At 39.2% G+C, this 23,597-nt stretch overlaps 5 protein-coding genes across 5 annotated transcripts; 1 reads left to right on the forward strand and 4 right to left on the reverse strand.

The window, feature by feature from the left end:
- The first annotated feature begins 9,925 nt into the window (after nucleotides 1–9,925).
- ASPSYDRAFT_40224 (uncharacterized protein) lies at nucleotides 9,926–11,817 on the forward strand. Its single transcript, XM_040846039.1, has 2 exons — nucleotides 9,926–10,163; nucleotides 10,211–11,817. Exons 1-2 carry the CDS (start codon nucleotides 9,963–9,965, stop codon nucleotides 11,582–11,584), a joined length of 1,575 nt encoding a protein of 524 aa, XP_040705485.1. The 5' UTR covers nucleotides 9,926–9,962; the 3' UTR covers nucleotides 11,585–11,817.
- Nucleotides 11,818–13,180: 1,363 nt separating this feature from the next.
- Nucleotides 13,181–15,308, reverse strand: ASPSYDRAFT_85383 (uncharacterized protein; the record flags this gene model as incomplete). The annotated part of the gene is made up of 7 exons (XM_040851520.1): nucleotides 13,181–13,325; nucleotides 13,399–13,776; nucleotides 13,838–13,916; nucleotides 13,977–14,388; nucleotides 14,458–14,604; nucleotides 14,669–14,925; nucleotides 14,984–15,308. The coding sequence occupies 7 exons, from the start codon at nucleotides 15,306–15,308 to the stop codon at nucleotides 13,181–13,183; spliced, it is 1,743 nt and encodes a 580-aa protein (XP_040705486.1).
- Nucleotides 15,309–16,695: 1,387 nt separating this feature from the next.
- ASPSYDRAFT_54679 (uncharacterized protein) lies at nucleotides 16,696–17,989 on the reverse strand (the record flags this gene model as incomplete). The annotated part of the gene is made up of 5 exons (XM_040848895.1): nucleotides 16,696–16,986; nucleotides 17,243–17,451; nucleotides 17,600–17,601; nucleotides 17,627–17,792; nucleotides 17,977–17,989. 5 exons carry the CDS (start codon nucleotides 17,987–17,989, stop codon nucleotides 16,696–16,698), a joined length of 681 nt encoding a protein of 226 aa, XP_040705487.1.
- A 351-nt stretch (nucleotides 17,990–18,340) lies between these two features.
- ASPSYDRAFT_169773 (uncharacterized protein) lies at nucleotides 18,341–20,011 on the reverse strand (the record flags this gene model as incomplete). The annotated part of the gene is made up of 3 exons (XM_040843406.1): nucleotides 18,341–18,838; nucleotides 18,908–19,207; nucleotides 19,264–20,011. 3 exons carry the CDS (start codon nucleotides 20,009–20,011, stop codon nucleotides 18,441–18,443), a joined length of 1,446 nt encoding a protein of 481 aa, XP_040705488.1. The 3' UTR covers nucleotides 18,341–18,440.
- A 667-nt stretch (nucleotides 20,012–20,678) lies between these two features.
- On the reverse strand, nucleotides 20,679–22,015 carry ASPSYDRAFT_584320 (alpha/beta hydrolase). The gene is made up of 2 exons (XM_040849532.1): nucleotides 20,790–22,015; nucleotides 20,679–20,735 (listed from the first exon to the last, which is right to left on the reverse strand). The coding sequence occupies exon 1, from the start codon at nucleotides 21,780–21,782 to the stop codon at nucleotides 20,832–20,834; it is 951 nt and encodes a 316-aa protein (XP_040705489.1). The 5' UTR covers nucleotides 21,783–22,015; the 3' UTR covers nucleotides 20,679–20,735; nucleotides 20,790–20,831.
- Nucleotides 22,016–23,597: the final 1,582 nt, after the last annotated feature.

Consider the following 23,597-nt stretch of genomic DNA (forward strand, 5'->3'; position numbering starts at 1 on the left):
TAATGGAATATCAGAGAAGGTCCACTATCGGATAGTTCTATTGCCGATAGCTCAGCTCGACTATATATAGGAAGCTTAGGTAGACGTAGTTAGAACAACAAGAATGCTGGGGAGTGAGCCTTCAGGCTGCACTCTAGTATTTTGATAATCTTGATATTTACTAAATCTCAGGATATTACTATATCTAGTAGTATATCTTTAATTTCACTAGTGATCTTAGAGAAAGGAAGTTAGTAGACTGAACTCTCTAAAAACTAAAATAAGTAGGAACCTATTAATAATCATAATAATAATAGGTCTACCTGTAAAAAAAACCTTCTATATCTCTAAATATAAGAGAAAACCAACAGATAAATATTTCAGGAGATATAAGAATAGTATCTTAGGGATAATAACCTTAATAGATCAAGAATACTAATTATAATAATTCTAATAATAGTAAATCTCTAATAAAACTTTAATAATAACTCTAATAACTATAATCCTAACACCCCCTTGCCTCACTGGGACCAGAATATCATGATAATATAGAATCTTATAGTTATAGAGAATATCTATACTCCAGTCTTGGCCTAAGCCTTAGAATAGTAGAACCAATCCCAGCAGGAGAATAAAAATAGGCTAAGGAAGATAGAGAACTAATAGTAATAGTAGAAGAAAACCCTTATAACCTTAAGAGAATAGCAGAATAGTACTATAGCCTTACTATAGAAGATACTACAGAGAATATTAATAGAGATAATAACCCTAAGTTAGAAAGGGATTATTTAAACTAGAATTATAAAACTATACCTGAAGTTATCAGATATAAAAAAACCCCTAAAGTATAGCAGGTAGGTTACTAATAATACTATAAGAAGATAGCTTTAATTAGTAGAGAAGTATTTTAAAGCTAAATATACTCTAGTAGAAAAGAATCCTTTAGATATCTAGAAAATTTACTATATTAAAGACTTTCTTAATAGAATAGTAAAACCTATATAGCAAGCCTGAAGTAAAAGAGTATAGGATAGCAGGATTAAACCTATTAATATATAGGAAGGATTCTGATAATAGATTCTAGATAACTTTAAGAAACTTTTTAGTAAGAATAAGAAGTAGGAATACTTTATTAGTTATACCTAAGAGAATAGTAGTATAGTAAACTATAGTAGCTAGTTCTTAAATATAACTATCTAGATCAAGCCCCCTCTACCTGAATATCTTATAATCTAATACTTTAAGATAGGTACTAAGCCTGCTCTTTAAGCTTAATTTATAAGGGATCTTAATTACCCTATAAAATTTAAGGAGCTAGTCCAGAGATTCAGCTAGTATAAGTAAGGTAATACTATCACAGGATATTATATAAGTAATATATTAACTAGTATTAACTAATCTAATACTATAGATCTAAGTATGCTTACTATATAACCTGATTAACTAAAGAAAGAGAGTCTAGAATAGAAAGCCTAGTACTTAATAAATAAAGTATATTTCTAGTATAATAGAAAAGAATACTTAAAAATTACCTATTATTAACAGGCCTATAGTAAAGAGACTAGATTAAAAGACTTAGAAAAAAAGTAAGGCTACTAGATAAGAAGAAACTAGTAGTATAAATAGTAAAAACCTCTAGAATAAAAACTTAGAAGTTAGAAGTTTTAGATATATTAGAACCCCTAACTATATATAAATAACTAATCTTAAAGGTACTCTAGCAAAAGATAGCTATATTATATACTATAGAATTAGATATTACTTTATATATCTATACTATTAGATTTAGGGTACTTACTAAGGTTATAAAGATCCTTATTAACTCTAGGGCTAGCTACTTATTTCTATTAATCTAGTTAATTAATTACCTTTAGGATTACCGGACCTCCCAAAGCACAGAATAACTGGAAGTAAGAGTAGTAAATAGAGAATCCTTAACTATAAGAGGATATCTCTAGTTACTAATAGTCTTTAGAGATTAGAAAGTAAGTATAGAAGTATATATATTAAAGTTACCCTATTATAATATAATATTAGGGCGGGATTAGTTAAAGGTAATTAACCTATAGATTAATTAAAGTATATCTAAAATATATCTCTAGGGGAAAGACAGGCAGTATATATATATTATCCAGTCTATTAATATTAAAAATCATATTTCTAGTATTAAATCAATACTAGAACTGATGAGTACAAAGCAAGCTATTAGAATCTTAAAGAAGTAGAAGAAGGATACTATTCTAGTAATTATTTAACTACTCCAGAATAGCTACACCATGATAGAAAAGAAGGTTAAAGTAATTATAAAGAAGTTTATAGCTATCTTTTAGGAGAAACTACTACTAATACTTCCTCCTAACTAAGAACTTAAATACTATATTAATACTAGTAATAAGCTACTAGTAAATTAACCTTTTTATTCTCTATTATTATAAAAACTAGATAAGTTAAAGAGACAGCTTACAGAGCTCCTTAATAAAAGAATTATTAAGATATTATCTAGTCTATAGAGTTTTCCTATTATTTTTACTCTAAAACCTAATAGAAGATAGAGGATATATATTAATTACTAATTACTAAACTAAAAAATATATAAGAATAAATATCTACTTCTATATATCCAGAATCTTATTAACCAGGTTAAAGGAGTAATATATCTCTTAAAGATTAACCTTCTTTTAGGGTACTGACAAGTCTGAATAGAAGAAGTATTAATCTAAAAGATAGTATTTAATACTATCTTTAGAAAGTATAAATTCCTAGCCATGCTATTTAGGCTATTAAATATACCAGTAATATTTCAGATACTTATAAATCAGATCTTAGCTCTATATTTAAAGATATTCTATTTTATCTATCTTAACAATATCCTTATCTTCTTAGATATATAGAAAGAATATAAGCACTATCTAAGGACAGTTCTAGATATATTATAGTAGAATAAACTATTTATAAAAGATTTAAAGTATATTCTCAGGATAGAGGAACTAGAATTCTATAAATATATTATTAATAGAGGGACCATCCAACCTGTCCCAGCTAAGCTTAAAATTATTAATAAATAGCTATAATTAAGAAATATATATAAACTTTAACAGTTCCTAGGGTTAGTAATATATTATCAGTAATTTATTTATAACTTTACTAGAATTACAGCCCTGTTACATGAACTCCTAAAGAAAAAGAATACAGGAGAAAAGAAGTAGAAGTATTAATTAGTAATTTAGAATACTAGTTATAAAAGAGTATTCTAATAATTAAAAAAGACACTAGTCATAGCACCTATTCTCTCTATTATTAATCTAATAGAATATTTCTAGATTAAAATAGATATATCAGAATAGGTAATTAGGATAGTTCTCAGCCAGCTAGTAAAGGATAGTAAATAGTATCTAGTAGTCTTTAATAGAAGAAAATTAAATAGTATAGAATAGAACTACTTAATATAGAAAAAGAAATTATTAGCTATTAAGAAAGTCTTAAGATACTAGAAACACTATCTAGAAAATAGGACCAGGATAGAGATCCTAATAGATTATAAGAGCCTGAAGTACCTTATAATAACCTAGACCTACTCCAAATACTTAGTATAATAGATTAAGGAATTCCAAGCCTATAATCTAGAAATCTAATATTACCCGGGAAAAAAAGCAGTAGTATCTAATACTATTAATAGATAGCCTAACTTTATTAAAGAAGGCCCAGCTACTGTAAGTAACAGTATAGATAAAGTATTTATAGTATAATAGTTAAATAAAATAGCAGGACAGCTTATATTAATATAGTTAGAAAGTACTAAAATATAGAAGAATAGTATAATACAGTATTTTACTAAAGGATTTTTACTATCAGATACTTTAATAGTAAGAAGTATTAAGACTAACAGGAGGTATTTTACCTATAGTAGATACAGGGATATAATAGATCTAGATATAGAGAATATCCTATTCTATATTAATAAAGATAGAACTAAAGCTCTATATCTATAGAAAGAACTTTAGAACTTATTTATAAAAAGAATATATAAATTATATAGCTATCTAGAATACCCAGGACTACTTAGTACTATAAATATAAGAGTATAGTAGCTATTAATATACTAAGATATTTAGATTATATTATATAAATATTTAGTATATCAAGTATCACAGTAATCCCAGACAGGTCTAGAAAGAGAGTAGTAGATACATATATTTTAAAGAGATATTAAACCTTTTAAATAATAAAGAATTAATCTTATCAGCCCCTTACTAGTAACTCTAAATAGAAACTAATAAATTATAATAGTAATTAACTATATTATAGGCTAGCTAGTAGTTAAAGTAGTCCTAAATATAATAAATAAAGCTGTTACCTGTTTTCTTTATAAAAATATCTTTATCTAATATAGAGTAATAAATAAGTTAGTATTAGATAATAGACTAAATATCTTATTAAAGATAATAGCCTACTATATCTAGATCCTGAGAATAAAATATTAAGTTATAATACCTTATTACCTATAGATAAATAGGCGAGTAGAAAGGTTAAATAGAGTCTTAGATTTAATACTTATAAAAATACTTATAGATAAACTAATATATCTCTAGAATAAATACCTATTCCAGGCACTCCTTGCTACCTAAATTTAAGTATATAATATTATTAATACTAGCCTATTTAAACTTATCTATAATATTAAACCTAGACTGCCCGATAATAATATAAAGAAGGAAAGAGCCATGCAGGATGATTAACTAATCTAAATTCAGTATACCCATACCTTAATAAATAAGTAACTGCTAACTTATATAATTAAATAATAAATTATTTAAGATAACCTTATTAAGGAGTATCCTTTTAAGAAGAGTAACTAGATTCTTATATATAATAAAATACTATAAAAGTTCCAGCTGAAGTAGTTTAGCCTATATTAGATTTTAAAACAGTATCTATTAGGAACCTATATTATTAAAGAGCCTAATAGCTAAGTTATCTATAATCTAGTTAATAGCTAATACTTAATCTAGGCTAATATTAATAAGCCTGAGAGACTCTAGTTATTAATATAACTAGCCTCTAAACTAAAGTAAGTAAGATTTATACTCTACTACCCAGTTAAAGTTTAGTAAATTATTAATACTATTAAACTAGATCTCTTCTTATACTCTAACCTATCTATATAGACTAAACAGGAGTAGGAATAGCAGGAATATACAGGAATATACTTAAGTAAAGTAGAGGAGGAAGATACTATTAGAAAACTAAATTAAAGAAATATATAGAAGACTAGAAAGCTATATACTTATAAAACTTAGTCTTAAGATAAAATAATAGTATAATTAATAGAGGTATATAACTCTAGATAGCATGTATAGGAGTCAGGCAGGGAAGAAGATTAGATATTTAAAGAAGACTTATCTATCTCAGATAGTAATAATATAGTTAGAAGAAGTAAAAGCCCCTAGAGGAATCTCTATTCTTAAAGAAATACTAGAGAGATAGATTTTAATAGATTATTTACTATAATTATTCTATATTATTAAAAATAATCAGGATAGACTTACTAAAGAAAAGCTATATAAATATAAAGATAGATCTTAATAACTTTATTTATAGCTAGAAACTAAGGAAACTACTCTATAATAAGATTAATAGCTAGCTAACTAATAAAATCTATAAATTTAGATACCAGCCTGGGAAAAACAGGAAAGAAAATCTTAATAAAATATCTAAGTCTCTTTAATATTAATAAAATTATCCACTCTATTATTACTATTATTATTATCTTTACTATTATCAGCTTCCTTATTATCTTTACTAGTAGCTATCTTATCTAAATAGGAAATAGAAGTATTATTAACTAGCTTAATAAATCCTATATATAAGATACTAGTTATTAGAGCCTCTAGAGTAAAGCTAGTACTATTATTATTATCTTTAATAGTAACTAGTATAGGAGTCTTTAATATAGCTAGGGCTGTCTTAATTCTTTTCCTAATTAATCTAGGAGAATAATACTACTATTTCTTTAAGAGCTTCTTCTTAGACTTATTACTATCTATAGCAGGACTGGGCGGAGGCTTCTAGATAATATATTCAAGGACTAAAACTAGACAGGAGGATAAAGAAGAACTCTTAATAAATAACTTACTATCTAGAATATTTATAGCCTGTATAGAATTAATAAAGAAAGAATAAAAAGTAAGAATAGAAGTATATATTAATTAGAAGATAACAGGCTTCCCTTATCTAAAACTTATACTAGCTAATAGAATTAATAATACTAAGTATATAAAAATAGAAGATAATAATAGCCTGAAAAGTTTAGAGATCTTAAACAGCTTTAAAAAGAAGATTAAGATTATATTATAAGAATAGTAAGATTCCCTATATAAGAACCTTTCTATTTAATAGATTTTAAAATAATCTTAATAAATCTAAAATTTATCCTATAGATAATTTAATAATAAGCAAGGGTATCTCTCCAGGATACAGGGTAGGCTTAAGATAAATTAATACTAGTAAAGCTTTATATACCTCTAAATATCTTCTAGCCTTTTCTAGACTACTAGACTACTAGATTTCCCTGTCAGGACTACTATTAGTAAAGCTAGAAAAGATAAGAGCTAGATAAAGATAGATAATAACTTACTTAATATATATAAGAGTCTAATTATTAAGTCCTTAAGAGATATAAATAGAATATTTACTACTACTACTAGCCTATATATAATTTAAATATACTCTATACCAGACAGTACTATCTCAGTACTCTAGATTAATAATATAGATATAAAATACTTCTCTAATCTAATAGTAAGTATATACTTATTCCTTAAATAGCTCCTTACTATAAAGATAGAGAGTATAACTACCCTCTTAATAGACTCCTTTTAAAGTTTTTATAATAGGATAACCATAATAGTCTAAAGACTAGTCAGGTTTACAGATCTTAGGGAAAACCTAGACAGCTTTAAAGCTAGGGGCTATATTAAGATAGTAAAATATATTAGTATCTATATTAGACAGGACTAAACAGAGGACTTACTAGTAATTATTAAATTAGGAGCTAAGATACCAGATTAAATATAAGATAAGACTTTAGTAAACTTACCCTTTCAAGGGGAAACTAAGCTTTAAGATATAGTAAGTAATAGTAGAGAATATAATATTAAAAAGAAGCAAGGACTTCAGGATAATAATATAGAGAAGAGACAGGAGTATAATTAATTAAATAATCTAATAAGACTTCTAGTCCAAGAAAAGGTAGTGATTATAGAAAAGAAAACAGGGAAAAAGGAGATTTAATAAAGTAAGATATAAATATAAAAATAAGTATATTAATACCCAGGTATATAAAAATTCTCTTAACTATAATAAAAACTTATTAATTTACTTAATAAACCTGTTACTATAGGGAACCCTGCATCCTAAATATTTAAAATTATAGTAAATAGTTTCTTTATACTTATTCTTTTTATACCAGTCTAATATAGATATAGGAGAAGCTCTTAATAAAGTATTTCCTTAATTCTACTATCTATTTTATATCTAATTTCAGCTTATCTAGGATAAGATAATACTTAATTAAGCTTCTAATAGCTTAGTTTTAACTTCTTTTTATCTTAATTTATAGATAACAGCTAGACTAATAAGAATAATAAGGCTTCTTAAGTACAGCTTAATTAAATCTTAAAATAATAAGATTTAATAATAAGCTATAACTCTTCATTTCTAATAGAAAATTAATATTTATATAGCCTGGTACTAGATATATTAATAACTATTAGCAGCCAGTTCTATATCTAGGGTAAATATATATCTACTTAGATAATAAATTATAGGCTGTCCAGATAGATAGCTAGATAAGTAGAGAAGAATATAATTCTCTAAGTCAGTACTTAATAGTATTAATACTCTTAATATATATTAAAGATATTAATACTCGCGAAGTCCTATCTTTAGATAGTTTAATAATAGAATATCAGAGAAAGTCTACTATTAGATAGTTCTATTACTGATAGCTTAGCTTGACTATATATAGGAAGCTTAGATAGATATAGTTAGAATAATAAGAATACTAGAGAGTAAGCCTTTAGACTATACTCTAGTATTTTAATAACCTTAATATTTACTAAACCTCAGGATATTATTATAATTACTATTATCTTCTATATAGATACTGCCTCTATCTCTATATCTCTTTCTATAGGATCCAGGCTAGCCTTCTTATCTACTACCTACTAGGCTAATCCCTATAGCTACTGCTAGTAATACTACTACTATATAATTATCCTATACTCTAGCTTCTAGTCTTTCTATAGCTAGTCTATCTATATACAGGTAATAAACTCTAGTACCTGCTACTATAGCTAGATATACTTCTAGATCTACTCCAGGTTTATATATACTATTAACAGGCAGTATGGTGTCTGGCTGGTCTTTATATATATAGTCTTAATTTAGATAGCATGCCTGCAGTACTATACAGTCTACTAGCTCTTCTAGACTAGTTAAGCTATAGTAGCCTGCAGTACCTAGACTACTAGCTTAGTATTAATCCTTTTAACTATAGTTAAACTCTTATTAATATAGTCTATACTAGAAATACTAATTAAGTTAGCTAAATCTACTTCCTATAAGTACTTAGCCTACTATATTAACTATAGCTATAGATTAATATTATTAATCTTGCCTGCCTGGATTATATACTCCTGCTACTGCTTCTCCTGCTATTCTTACTATAATATATATATTTAATCTATAGCCTGCTAGATCTGCATGATAGAGGGTAAGGGCTCAGGACACCTGTCCAGGAAGTAGATATATATATAATAGAAGTCTTTCCCCTTATAGAATACCTGCTATTAGGAGATATACTAGAATAATTATTATAGCTTAGCTTAACTTACTACTTACTATATCTGCCTTACTTAGCTACTATAGTAATACTAGAACCAGCTATAAATATCCTACTAATAATTCTATATAGTCTTTATAGAGGATACCAGATACTGGTATAGTAGATCTAGCCAGTAGTACTATAAGCTATTAGGCTTGCATGACAGGATAGGTAGCAGCTTATTAAGTTTATATAAAATCTAAATTACTTAGGAACCCTACTAGATCCTATTCTATTACTAGATTATCTTACTAATAATATATATATCTGCATGCAGGAGCTGGTATTACTTCTTTAAATATTACTTAATCTTAGCTAGTTAGATCCCTTAGTAATAGTAGCAGTAGATAATTACCTGTAAGCTAGAGATCTTCTAGAATATCTAGATCTCTATACTTATAAATAAAGTACTAAAATAAATAAATATCTATTATAAATAGATTTAAAGCTAGTTTAGATATTAGAATACCCCTGGATATAAGTAGCAGGTAATACAGGCAGGCAGCAGGCAGTATCCTATTAAAAATTATAATTATCTAANCTATAATCTTTACAGTTAATCTATACCTATAAACCTTACTGGATCCAGCTCTAGAGCAAGAAACTAATAAATAAATAGTAATTCTATAATATAGTAAAATCTAGATATAATCAGATAACCTATTCTTAAAGCATCGAGGGTCTGAATTAATGGTAGGGACCCCCTATCCGCCCCAGACTACAGCCAATCAGCAGCACGCGGGTGGGTCCATCTTTCGGAACCCTAACAGCATCGAGGGGTCGATTCCCCGGGGCCTGTGGGTTAGGTTGATGGCTCGGGGCCTGTGGGTTAGGCGGAAATTGACAAAAACCTCCCATGAGAATTACCACAGGTAGGTCGCAGAAGAGGTCAGGGGAGGTTCTGTCAAGTGATCTGGCTGATTTACAGCACATCAGCCCAAGTCACGGGATTTCGGGCGCCTGTGAGACCCACATCCAGCATGGTATCTATTATCTTGGCTACTGTAACCGGAACATGTGGGGCTTGGCGCCCTAGGCACCATCGCACCTTTTAAAAATATTTAGATCATCTCCAAAACTTTCCTCGTCTATACCAATAATGTCACTCTGCAATATTTCCTTGGATATCTTACTTCTCATCATCGACAATGTGGACACCCATTCTCCAACACTGGCCTGTCTGTGCGCCTGCAACAAGCAGCTCCGCCACCTCGTAACGCCCAGGTTATACTCGCACGTCCATCTGGGGTTTGAGCGAGTCAATCGCGATCTAAATGGGATTTCCAATTCCAGTCACCAGGTTGGTCTACCTTCATTTTTTATCTTGAGACATCTCACCAAGGTTAGATTCGCCACCTCACCCTGACTGTCCTGCGCAACCCACGCCTCGCCCGCCAGATCCACACGCTGGACCTGACAGACCTCTTCTGGGAGGAGAACAGTTGCTGCACGTACCACACGACGCCGGAAGAAGACACTACTGTTCCAGGAAACGAAGACGAAGAGGTGACCCTCGTGGCCGCAACCCGTCATTTCGACCTCCTGGACGATCTCCGCGATCGCTGGGAGTCCGCCCTGCGTAGGCGGCCCCAAAACTCGGACGCTGTACTCGCTGTGATGCTCGCCTCGTTACCAAATCTGAATCGCCTGGAGATCAAAGTCGGCTGGTCGAAACAAAAATTCCTCGTTCAGCACGTTTTTGAACTGGCCGGGCAACAACCCAACCCACCCATCTTGCGCCAGCTGGCTGAGCTCAAGTACACTTGCGAGCACGATAAGTACCTGACTAACAGCGGACTTCTCCTACCCCTGCTGCAGATTCCCAGCCTCACGCACCTGCTATGTGGGAATTTCGGCCAAATGCACCCCGCGTTCAACGATGAGCGCTACGGAGGCGAGGGCGCGGTCCCACCGCCCTCATCCTCGATGCGTCACCTCGAGATACGAGGCGGGCATATCGATGCCAATGGCTTTACACGAATAATTGCCCACAGTGGAACTAGACTCCGCACGTTCATATATCACCGGGAAATCCATTTCGAACCCGAGCCACTACCTGCGTCCTCTCTGCTGGCGGCGCTGCGGCCTGTCCAAGGTACCCTGGAGAATGTTTACCTGTCATGGGAGTCTGGGGGCTGCATTGACGACGTGGAAGAGCAAATCAACCCGCTCAATTTCGCCTCATTTTCCACTTTGAAAAACCTTCACATTTCGGCCGACTACATTGTCAAAGACCCCGAACGCAGCGACTCCTACGATGACTTCGACCGCGAAGCATGCGTCACATGGGCTAACATGCCCCTGTCCAAGCGACTTCCCTCCTCAATCCAAACAATTCGCATCAAAAACCCAAGCAGTGAGGACCAAGTGCGCGCCATAGTTGATTCCTTGTGCGAGATCATCTCACTCCGCGCGAACGAGTTCCCGAATCTGCGGGAAGTAACAGTGGAAGGGCCATTCAACAGAGACAGCACTAAATTCGGCATTGGTGCACTACAAAAAGACGCCTCCGCAGCCGGCGTTCGCTTGCGCAAGCTGGATACCATCGGCGGCCAGCCTCAGACCATGTGGCATTCCGGGAATTGGCCTTCCCCGGATGTTGCTACCGTGACTTATCCGGAGGATCATATCAAGAAGACAGATGAACACTGGGGAATGCCCGAGGCGAGAATTACCTGGTGTCGAGGTTGCGCAGATATGGATACACTGATGGAGCTGTAAATTTGTTTACATCCCCATTAAAACAAAATATGATATTGTCATCCAGAATGGCTGCTAGTTAACTAGTTGTTTCGGAGATTGAAAGCTTCGGATTATTCAGCCATCGCCGACCCTTTCTATTTATACTCGCATTCATTGAACGATTACAATATGCTGAAGCAAATTATAAACAGTAATGCAAGCTTGTATGCCAGATTCACATGTATTCCAATTGAAATATCCGCCGGCGGCAGCAGAGTCAAGAACTTATTGATAATAAGTCATATTAGTAATATGATAATACTGGATTTGAGCCTATGCAGTCCTCTTTTAGAGACTGATTGTATAAAACCTCTAGCACAACAAACTTTGGTAGAAATCCGCTTAGCTTTCAGCAAGTCTCCAATAGTGGAAACTAACACTTGCTGCGGATCGTCCAAAGACTCCACGCCTTCAAAAACATTCACCCTAGAGCTCTCAGAGAGACTAGAGGCATCTGCGCAATATTCAGACACTGAGCAATTGACACTGAGCAGTTGTCTCCCTCTTTCTTTGACTTTCTGAAAGTCGCAAGCAACCTGGTCAGGCACTGTTGGATTTTCGTTGCTCAGTAAGTCAGTATATATACTACTGCTACTAATAGATAATACTATATAATAAAGAAGAATTTTATAAAAGAATCTTATATATTCAAGATTTATTATATCTAGCTTAGAAGTTTATTTATAGAGATTATCTTATAATTTATAGAATTTTTTTTTTCTATTATAATACTCTTCTGTAATTTAGATTTTATATTACAGGGAGGTTTTTAAATAATTTGTGATTACATGAATAGCAAGCATGTGATTTACCATGTGATGGATTATATATATATGCCTTAGGATTCAGGCGGTTGCCACATGGTTAGGTTTATATATCACTGCAATCAACAAGACTACTAGTAAGTAGTCTCGTTGGACCTTTTTTGGTCTATGTGTATGATCACGGGATTGCAGTTAGCGTGGATATTACAAATTTACTATTAATAAGGACTATTTAGTATAGTTATAAAGATTATCTTAAGAGAGTAAAGAGACTAAGGCCTTAAAAGAAAAAATAGTTATAAGACTCTCTATAAAAATAACTAAGTATTTATAAAGTATAGAGCTAAGTCAGTCTCTAGCTAACTTAGCCTATAAAAAAATCTTTTTATATTATAAAGAGTATAATATTAGAACTTTAGTATTAATCTATTAGAATTCCTTAATCCTTGAAATATACTATTCATGACTCTTTATCTCTTAAATTCAGGTGTATTATACTCTTTCACACTATTCACAATAATCCTTAAGCCCAAGGGCCTTATAGGGCGCACGGATAAAAAGTACGGAATAGAAGCCACTCTAAGACATACTATATCATTAAGGGAGCTGAACCCAGTGAGTCTGAGGAAAGGGGTGAAAACGGACATATTACTGACTGTTGTATGTTTTTTTCATTAGTAATAATAATACATTGACATTGTCTAGTATTCACAGGTTCAAAGAAGGAAAACGAGTAATTAAAGTGAAATAATCCTAGGCCATTGCAATCAAAAGATGTCTAGCACATAAGTAGTATACGGACAACAGCAGTCTAGTGGAAGGTAAGCTTGTTCTTCAAGTTGCACGACTGGTGCTCGCGGGCGTCGAGGATAGCCCTGAACGAGTCGGGCCCGGGGTACTCGAGCTCCTTGATAGAGACGCCCTGGCGGTCTTTAGCAGTCGCGCAGAGGCACATTCTTAATTTTTGGTTAGCGCAGAGACCTCAAATATGTAGTAATGGTAGTAGGAGGATTGCAGGGATATACTGACTGGATGCCATCCGAGCCCTTATTACCTTTACCAGGAGGGCGGTTATTGTCGACAGTCGACCAGTAGACAGAAGTCGGGCCGTACTCCTCTTGCTGTAGGCCGGTCGTGTCGAACTCGTCGGAGGTCTCGATCTCACAGATAGGGAAGTTCCAGAAGCCCTTGATGCGGCTCTTCAGGTCGATTTTCTTCTGGATGTTGCCCTCAAAGAGGTGGTCAACGTCTGCGGCCGACTCGTACTTATAGCCGCCCTCGTTGTACGCCTCAATGGCGGACAGCATGGCGTCCTGTGTGGTGATACCGACGTGCTTCTCGAGGTCTTCTTTGGATCCGGGAAGGGGATCGACTGACGACGTCGCACCTGCAGTGGCTCCGCGGTACCTTTTGCTCGTCATCAGCGGTTAGAAGAGGAGTTCATATGTGTCGAGGATGATGGACGTACTTGTAGAGCCAGTATATACGGTTGTCGTAGCAGAGGTGGTCAGGCATATCTTCGAAGTGAGATACCTGATATTCCTTGCCTTTTTCTCGACAGCTGTTAGCCAGTCCTGGAGACAACAAAGCAACAAATGGGGACTCACAATCAGCCTCGTCCATCGGGCGAGACAGGATATAGGCACCCTGTTTGAGCCACACTTGGTTGATAAGCATAGCGAACATCTGCTCGCGGATATAGTCGCGGAGATCCTCATTGCTGATGTCGTGTAAGATAGTAATCTCACGGTCATCAACATAAGCACCGCCCTCGAAGATGCTGTCGATCGTGGTGAAATTGTGCACCCCCCATTTGACTACATTGTCATGGATTTCCGCAAAAGTCCTCCTGATATTGTCCATCTTACCTGTGAAGTTCTCCTCGAGACTGGCCATATTTTGAACACTCTTGTCGCTCGCCTTCAAGAAGGCACTGAATCCCCTCGACACACCGCCGTAGATCTCCTTGAATGTGTTGATCAAAGGCGATGCAGGGCCACTCCACGCAGACATAACACCCTAAAGCCTAATCAGTACTCCCTCACGGATTTCATTGTTTCTTTCTGTTTTTCTTTTCTGGGTACTTACAATGGCGATCTGTCCGCCGCTCAACCCCTGGATAGCGGCCATATCCGCCTTGGTAACCCCCGGGTAGAAAGTCTGTTGGAGGGTAGCCTCGATGGATCCAAAATCAATTTTCGCACCGTCCAGGCTCTCGTAGATCTTGCTATAATGCTAGGGGGGTAGGCTCATGTTAGGAAAACAGATTATAAAATGACATGGGGTGAATCCAGCATACAGCGTTGAAGTTGGACATAGACGCCAGGAACATCGCCGCGTTCTCGTAGTCGTAGGCCTGGTCAGGACGCTTCAGCACACTGCACTGGGGGGCATCACACTGGTTCACGATGTCGCAGGAGAAGCTCGGACCCAGGCCCCAGTATGCGGCGAAGGTCTCGTCAATCTGGTCATCGCCCTCGATATTATCCTTGTACCAGTGGTTGTACCATGCGCTAACGTCATTTTCGCTGTAGTTTTCTCTGGTCCAGATAGCGTCTGGTTTGAAAGCGTGCATTAGTTGGAACATATTCCAGGATAGCGGGGTATTCAATACCGTCGTTGTTGGCACACGCCTCTGATACTCCAGTGCTGGAGGATGTAGAGGACGAGGAAGCCGCCGTGCTGGACGCGGTGGAAGGGATGAACGAAGATGAGGAGGGTTTGTGATCCGTCACTATGACGGCGGTAGAAGGAGAGGATGAGTCAGTCGTCGTTGATGTCTCCATAGAAGAAGTAGAAGACCAAATAGATGTCGCCGTCGTCGCCGGTTTCGCCGCGGAGGCAGTGGGCGAGGACGAGGCAGAGCAGGCGCAGGGTATCGAACCTGGAATGGCAACCGCGCCTCCAATGAGGAGGCTGGCAGCGATCTGGAGTCTCATGGCGAGGGTGAGAGCGAGATTTCGGGATGGACTCGAGAGTTGCAGATGTGAGCTGGTTGCTACCTATCGAAGAACGTGATGCGGTGCACTGCAGCGTTTTATAGAGCTCCCGATTCCCTGCATTTGCCTCGGGCTGCTACCAGTGGGACCAGCAAGGTGTAGCCAATTCCGGTCCCCCGTGCGTAGAACGCCCCATAGATGCCGCAACGGCAGAGGGCGATGGCAACGTGCGAGAGCGTGGAGCGTCTACTGGACGATATAGAACAGAGATATTACTCGGAGCACTTGAGTGGAGCCTGTACCTGGCTACGAAGCCGGCGGCTCGAGACCAGGCCGACACGAATGATATCGCCGTCGCGTGCGCATTGACAAACCCCTTAGGGGCGGAAACCAGTTCCTAAGTCCTGCTTTTCCAGCCCTGGACGAGCACGCATCTACAGGGGACGATTCTATTGGTGAAGACACGGTTTGATATTGTTATACTATATACGTGCGTGGAGCAATATCTCAATATCATGCTGAGCACGGCGGCCACGATGAATTTCCCTTGGTGCTCTTGGCAGCAGAGCATCGTTCCTGCATTGGAAGGCTGAGCCAGCCAAGAGAGCTAGGGTTGGGGGCCAACGATGGCTTACGCCGCCCAGAACGACCATCAACGAAACGAAGTCAGGGAGCTCGCGAATGGCACTGTTCATGTGGGACACGGGTACTACGACTTGGGGCGACGAGGTGAGGATCCGACATGAACTCACGACTTTTTCGGATAATCTCGTCCTCTCGCCGAAAGCACCTTAACATGCAGTGATATTCATGGCAGTCCACCATAAGCCAACGGTCTAGACCTCCAACATAGACCACTATCGCTAAGACATATCACTGTTTCAAAGAACCTGGTCAAGCTGCTTGGCTATTTAACTGAACAAGTCGAGCTATCATACACACTATCCGAATTCGCAGGAATAGCCACAGCCTTAACCGCATCTACACGTCTAGCCACTGTGACTGCCACTGCAAGGCACGGCCAAGCGACGAAGACTCTCCGGTATAAGACCCCTGCTTTTAGGGTAAGCGACGGTATCTTTTCAGAAGTCTCATTTTGCCGCCACCCGAATATAGGGCATATCACCTGCTAGTAAGCTTTTATTAAGAAACTTGCTGTAGGTACACTGCCCGGGATAGTAAGTATTACTAGACTAGTAGCTAGAGCTATAGCATGCCTAGCACTACCCCTGGTAGGTAAGTATAATATAGAAGTTATTAGTTAACCCTAAGGCAGTCTAGTTGGCGAGTAGTAAATTCACCTGGAATTGGACTCTTATGTCCCTGCCAAACACCTTGGCATCCTGTGAATTATAATAATTGTTGACTATACCACTACATACACCGTTCAAATATTTACAGTATGGTGATAAGACTTTGCCAGCACCTCAGCAGCCTCAGTTATGATCTCGTCCACAATCTCCCTAGGTGGCTTGCGGTCCTCAATCAGGCCGGCCACTTTTCCCATCAGGAGGAGGCTCAACTGTTCCAGTAGCACATCGTCATTTTCGCTACCCGGTCTATCTAGATCATTCCCGACAGGGATTATCCCTTGCGACGTGAGTCTCTTTATCCCGGTTTGTCGATTTTCCTCCCAGTGGAGTATATACAGGTTCTTCAGCACGCGCGCAGTACGGCCCTTTGATACGTTAGCTGGTGACTAGTGATTCACTTCCAACTGGGGGGAGTGGAAAAGAAAAAGAAAAGCTTACCGAGAAAATTATAGTTCAAATAGGAGAATCGAATCCAGCAGCGCAGACCTGGTCCTGATGAGCCCTTGACGCACCGGCCTCCTCCGCCGTGATGAATGTTGTTCCTACCCAGATCCCCGTGGCGCCTAACTGTAGTGCTACAACGAGTGATCGACCGCTGTACATACCCCGTTATGCGACTACCTGGACCTCTATTCCAGTAAAAGACGAGATTCTGCCGGAACATAGACGAGCAACCGCCGGGATGAGGATCGATGTCGGCACGGTTCCGGTGTGTCCGCCTCCTTCACCACCTTGGGCACAGATGGTATCCGCCCCGTTTTCAAGAGCTTTGGTTACGTGTTTGGGATGACCAACCATATTCATGTACAGGATGCCGGCCTTGTGAGCCGCTCCACGATGTGTCGGGGCGGAAGTCCGACGGCCGAGACAAAGAGCTTGGCACCCTTTTCAATGGTGATATCAATCAACTCATCGAGCTTTCGTTTGGTAAAATCCTAACTATTTGGGAGAGTTTAATTATTATCACTACGCATTCACCTCTGTTGGTTTCGATTCGTGGCTTACTTTATCTTGCGGGCATTTCCACCAACTTGTGGAAGCAACAGGTCCACACCAAAGGGTGCAGATTTATCGTTCAAATCGGCTCTCAGTGCATCGATTAGGTGTATCAGTATTTCAGGAATATAGCCAACTCCTACAATTACGCCTACTCCAGCATTGGTCACAGCAGCTGCAATTTAGTTCCCGCGGACATCGCCATCCCAGCAAGGATGATGGGGTTGTCGATGCCCAATAGATCGGTGAGCGTAGTCTTAACGATTTCTACTGAGCGAGCATACGGTCGTTAGCATTACTTGCAAAGAACTAGTGTTTAGAGTCATAGTTAGTTGATAGAATGCACGAAGTCAACTCACGAATACCAGCCATGTTGTAACCAGCTCCTCTGTCCGGGGTTCAAAGAGATGATAGCCAGGTGCCCAAAGGCAACACAAGCCCTCCAGTGCTGGATAGTATATATATTATGGGGATTCTTCGACTCCAGATGAGTTGAATGCGTGCGTACGAGAAGGTGGATGTAGCCCCGTGCTCTCGCCTGTCGGCATGTAGTGAGTCGAAAGACAGAAACACCGAGGGACGGATATAAAAAAACGGAAGCAAATAAAGCATGCAAATCTCACTGGCCACTGCTCTCCTACATTGTGCAAGTACATTACGCGTACTCATATCCGACTGGACGGCAGTTTCGGCAAGAAATACTTTCTTACGCTATTTATAAAGGCCAAGGATCTTATATATTCAATAGGTTACTGAACAGCAGGTATATACAGGTTATCCGGGAATCAAAATGCAAAAGCGCCCCTCTATCGCAAAACCCATTCTAGGGATCCGGAGGCAACCGCGACCAAGTAGCATCCGCCTCGACAAAATGAATACCATCATTATCCTCAGTATTGTGAGAGACTTCAAGATCCTCCAAAGCAAACCCCCAAGCCTCCGCCACGCGCTTGTCGGGTTTATACCCGCCAGCATTCCGCATTCTCATCGATAGTTTCTCGTCATATCCCCCCGCATTCCAAAATTCGAAGTCTATTTCGCTGTATTCACGAATTACGAAGCGGATCTCACAAATCCGGGGCATTCGGCGTGCAGCCAATCCGAGGGATATGAATAATCGGTGGAATTTCTCATGATGAAGCTTGTCGCGAGAGAGTTGCCAACCGGAGAGGTTTTCTTCTTCCTCGAATAAGCGGGGGCTGCGGTCGCCCAACCATTCACCTGTCATTGAAACAGTTATTCGTTCAGTCATAGTCAGATAGTAACGCCAGAAAAAGGGCAAAGCCTTACCGTTTGGAAGGAAATTATGCATGGCATCCATTCTGATAGCTTCTAGGTAAGGCCAATGTAGAGACGAAGCCTTAGGTGTGGGCGAGGCGTTCTCGTCAAGTGGAAACAAGAAGTCTAATGCCACAGGAGTATAGCTGACTTCTAACTCTCGTAGGTTTAATGATAGGCCCCGTAGGTTTAGTGAGAGTTCGTCACCGGTACTGCCAGAGGGAAAGAAGTTTGCGCAAGGGGTATCCTGGTAGCCCCAAAGGTCGAACGCCTTGATGGATGTAGGCAGGGTTGCGAGCGCCGATGCTATGGCTGAAGGGCAAATTCAGCTTAGGTACTCCATGGTAATCCAGACAGATAATAAGTACCTTGATGGCGGCTTCGTAAGTATCTGAGGTGATCCGGCCTCACCGGCTCTTCGACGAACAAGCGCAGGCAGCTCAGAGAGTCGCAGTGCGCCGCAACTTGTAATGCAGCACCAGGCCAGAAATTGAAGTACTCTTCGTATATGAGCTCTTCAACGCAAAAAATCCGGGGCAACATTGAAGCGTCATCTTGTGGAAAGCGAGCACGGTACGGGGAAACAACCCACTGCTCCCCGTTGGGAACCGATTCCAATTGCATCAGGTTCTCACCCTCTCTAGTTCCTGGCTCGAGCACCTGTTGGCGGCCAATGACGTTAATGGTTAAGGTAATCGCGCGATACTCTTCGCCCCAGGAGCTCAGTATCTGGAATAGAGATACTATGCTCGCTCTAAAAGCCAGGTTATTTTCCTCCCGGATTGGATTTTCTTCGCTGTAGGTCTCGTTCTCAAGCTTTACTGCGCGATAATCCTCTAGCTCGTAAGGTATGACAATCGTATAATTGAGCCAGCGAATGAGTGCGCGTCCAGAAGCTGCCGTGCCAGAGGTAAGATCATTAAATTGAGCTAAAGTCATGATGCCCCTCCGCACCTCAAAATCCTCGCTGCGTACACTGACTGTGCTGTAGATCCGTGGCTCGAATGCTGATTGCGCGTGACGGCATATTCGGGCATATTTCGGGAAAGAGTCAACGTCATTTTCGAGGTAGCCAGCAATCTGCGCCCATATCTCTAGAGAGAGTCTATTCGCCATGATATGAGGGGTAGTCGCACGAATACTTGGAACATGGGGAGACGTAACAAGTAACATGTTGAGGGTGTCAGAAACCAGCGTTGGCGAACGCTTAGTCAGCGCGAAATGCATCACTCTGAGAGTCCCAACAGTGGAGTGGGCGTTCCAATGAGGCTGATGCTATTATTATCCGGGATCTTTGTCTGTCCTTTAGCAATTCAGCGGTTCGTAAATTCAACTGAGGTGTTGTCTTAATTACGTTGCCGAGAACGAAGGGGTAAGCAAAGGGTAGGGCAATGAATAACTATCGAAATCCACAAAGTTACACATGGTATGAGAACTAAATGCGTCGTTATCTAGAACAGAAAGCATGCTAATTTAAGATGAGACCACGACTATTAAGGAGCGACCTTTATATAATATGCGTACCCCGGCCAAAGACCACTACAGTCCCCCTTCAACGCAGGATTTAGATCATAAAAGTTTTGAAGACTAATATTGTGCTGAGTAGGGGATAGAGCCATGATGATTATCTGGTACTCTTTGCAGTTCTTGCGAGTACCATTCGCCAGAGAAGCCGTGCTGGGCATTGGAATTGACGTCGAAGTGATCAAGGTAGCTAATGGCAAACCGGTCCACGCGGTGGGTGTACGGGACAGTGTGGGCTGATAATGTGAGACTGTTGAGCCACGGCGTGTCGTAGCATAACCAGGTTACGTCTCAATATTGCCGACGGGTTGAACGCCTAGAAGTGCAAGTTTGAGATAAGGGATGCTGCTTCCTAGGAGACTGAACATACAGTAATTATAGTCCAGCCACAACTTGGTGCAGTTACTGAAACCTATTCAGTATGCTGCTTGAGAAAACGAATAATCGTTTCCCGAGCCTCTGCGCCTTCGGGATGCGGCAGGAGCGGATACACGTGTACCATCTCCGGCTGCTCAATAAAGGTGAACTTGTCGTTTTTGAAACTCCCAGGCATGCAAATCTCAGTGCCCTTGCCCTGGAACTTGGTGCTTAATCGTTGTGCATCCGCTACAAGCATGTCATACGTGCCGCTTAGCAGCATGACAGGCGGCAACGTCTCGATATCCCCAAACAGCGGGCTGACTATCGGATCGTGAGCTGGTAACCCTGCCCCAAGAAGCGGCAGGAGCTGACGCAGGCCATCCAGCCCCAGCCACGGGTCATTCTTGCCCAGGCGCACAACCTCGGGGTGGTCCAAGCCCAGGTCAAGTACGGGCGAGATAAGCACGATGCAGCGCACCCGCCTCGCAAGCTCAGAACGCTGCTCCAACAATTGCTGCATGGTAGCTAGAGTGTACATACCGCCCGCCGAGTCACCGACTATGGACACAATGGGCTGTTCGAGTCGACCGCAGATATCCATGAAACCATCGATGACCTCGGCCGCCGTTGCACCAGGTCGCGGAAGTAAAGGGTAGATGGGGACAATGGCATCGAGTTCTGTGTCCCGCACGGCCTGCGCGACGAACTTCCAATACTGGGGGTCGATCTCCCGATAAAAGGCGTCGCCGTGGATGTACATCATCGCGGGACGCTTCTTGACGGAGTTGTCAGCTGAGGAGACGCGATAAAGAGGCCAGGCACCGTAGTCAATGCGATCGATGGTGATTCCAGGCCCGAGGTTCTTGGGTGGATTGAAGTTCTGGGGCCGGAGATAGAGCTCGCGCATATTGTTACGCATATTTTCAGCGCTGCCGAAGACGAGTCTGCTTCTGCGAATGTACGTGACGAACAGGCGGACAAGCCACGCGGTAAAAGAGGCCATTCTGGTTAGCCGGCAATAAAACCTGATGATAAGGAGAAGAATGTGTAAAAAGGGTTAAGTTTTTGTGCGTGAGAGGGCGATGGGGTCTTGCTATTAAGCTAAGTTGGTATGTGAGCGAGTGTTGTAATGACCTGTCGAACGACGACCGCCAAGAATCTGTTACTGCTCAGACCAGTAAACCACCATGTAGATTAACCAACCCTATTAATCATCACCTACCTATGTAACTAGACTGGATAAATATATATTAATAAGTATATTAGAATCTTCTAAATTACCTATATTTAAATTTATATACTCTTGCTAGATTCGATGAATCAGACCTTCATATTCATGTGGTTGAGTACTAGTTGATACATTGTTCAGTGACTCCGACACAATCCTTTGGAATACATTCGAATAAACAAGGGCGTTCACATGGCTTGCACCGGCCCTGTTCCTTGGCAGGGATAAGACCGTCTGACTGGTTAAAAGGCAACAGAATGCGGAGATTATCAGATAAGGTCTGCTGATCCTTCCTAAGTCCGGTTGGTCTTAAGGATATTCTGTGACCGAGTAGAAAGCGTCCTTAGTAGGTTTGTTAACTAAAGAATAGGAGATATATTAAAGATATAGATCTTAAAAAATAGACTAGCTTTAATTCTAAAGATAATAGATAATAAGTAAGACTTCTAGATATAGTAGTAATAACTATTCTTTAATAGTTTCTTTTATTATACTATTTAAACTACTCTAGTATAACTGTTTTATAGGTAATCATCTCTACCATACTCTTTTTTCTTTATTTAGTATGATAGTATCTCTTAGTATTATACTCTAAAAGTAATCCTAGTATGACCGGGTCAGTCTATTATTTCTCTGCTGTTNTCACGGCGCTAGCTGCGGTGCAGTAGGTTCATTGGCTGACAACATTCGCGTTCTCTGACAGAGTTATCGCAGAGTAAGTGATGCCAGGGACTGCGATGTGCTCTTCTGCATGTCCATGACTAACCCATCAGCTTCCTTCGCATGGTAATAACATATTCAATACAAAGTGGTCCAATTCACGGGTTAAACAATGGCAGCACACAGTCGAGGTTAGGCCTCCAGAAAGTCCAGTCACACAATAAATTAGAATAGAGATACCCGGGCATCTGATAGCTGGTTGTTCTAGATAGGAATTAGATGGAACCATCAGGTCAAACCGGACCAATTAATGTCACCCTACCCTCTTCTCCCGGATCCACTCAATATATTAGTTCTCAGGTATGGATCCTGCTTTTGAACTTCCAAAACCGGACGAATGCCCGCCTGCATCATGGCATGGTCAGTCCTCCTTACTGTCACTGAGCGCCTGAAATTCCGTTTATATCGCTGCATGACGCGCCAGATTGAATTCGCGCCACCTGATTCTTCATAGGGGCAATTGCATCTACCATTATTTTTGAGGAAAGGTCCTACTAGAAGAATGGTTGGAAGAACCCAGCTTACTAGATAATTAGAGAATTTAGCTCAGCCAAAATAGTTAGACAGGTGATGAGATAGGCTTTCAATGGCGTTAACAAGCCTTTGTTCCAACTACTACTGGCTGTATAGTTGGTATACATCGATTACCTGTCTTGGGTGGCCATGGGAGTCATGTTACTCCCAAGTTTGATAAGGCATGCAACGATACTAATCATACTATATAATAGCTATCCGCTCATTTTCACCTCCTTTAAGCTCCAGATCTTGGTTACTTTGTACCATTGACGTGTGCAAGCGGATTTCTTTTTGATTCAGAGACACACCTGGGATTCAGCCACAACCCTAAGTCTAACTTCTTAAAGGCATATA

This window comes from Aspergillus sydowii (assembly GCF_001890705.1).
Source record: "Aspergillus sydowii CBS 593.65 unplaced genomic scaffold ASPSYscaffold_2, whole genome shotgun sequence".
NCBI classification, from domain to species: domain Eukaryota; kingdom Fungi; phylum Ascomycota; class Eurotiomycetes; order Eurotiales; family Aspergillaceae; genus Aspergillus; species Aspergillus sydowii.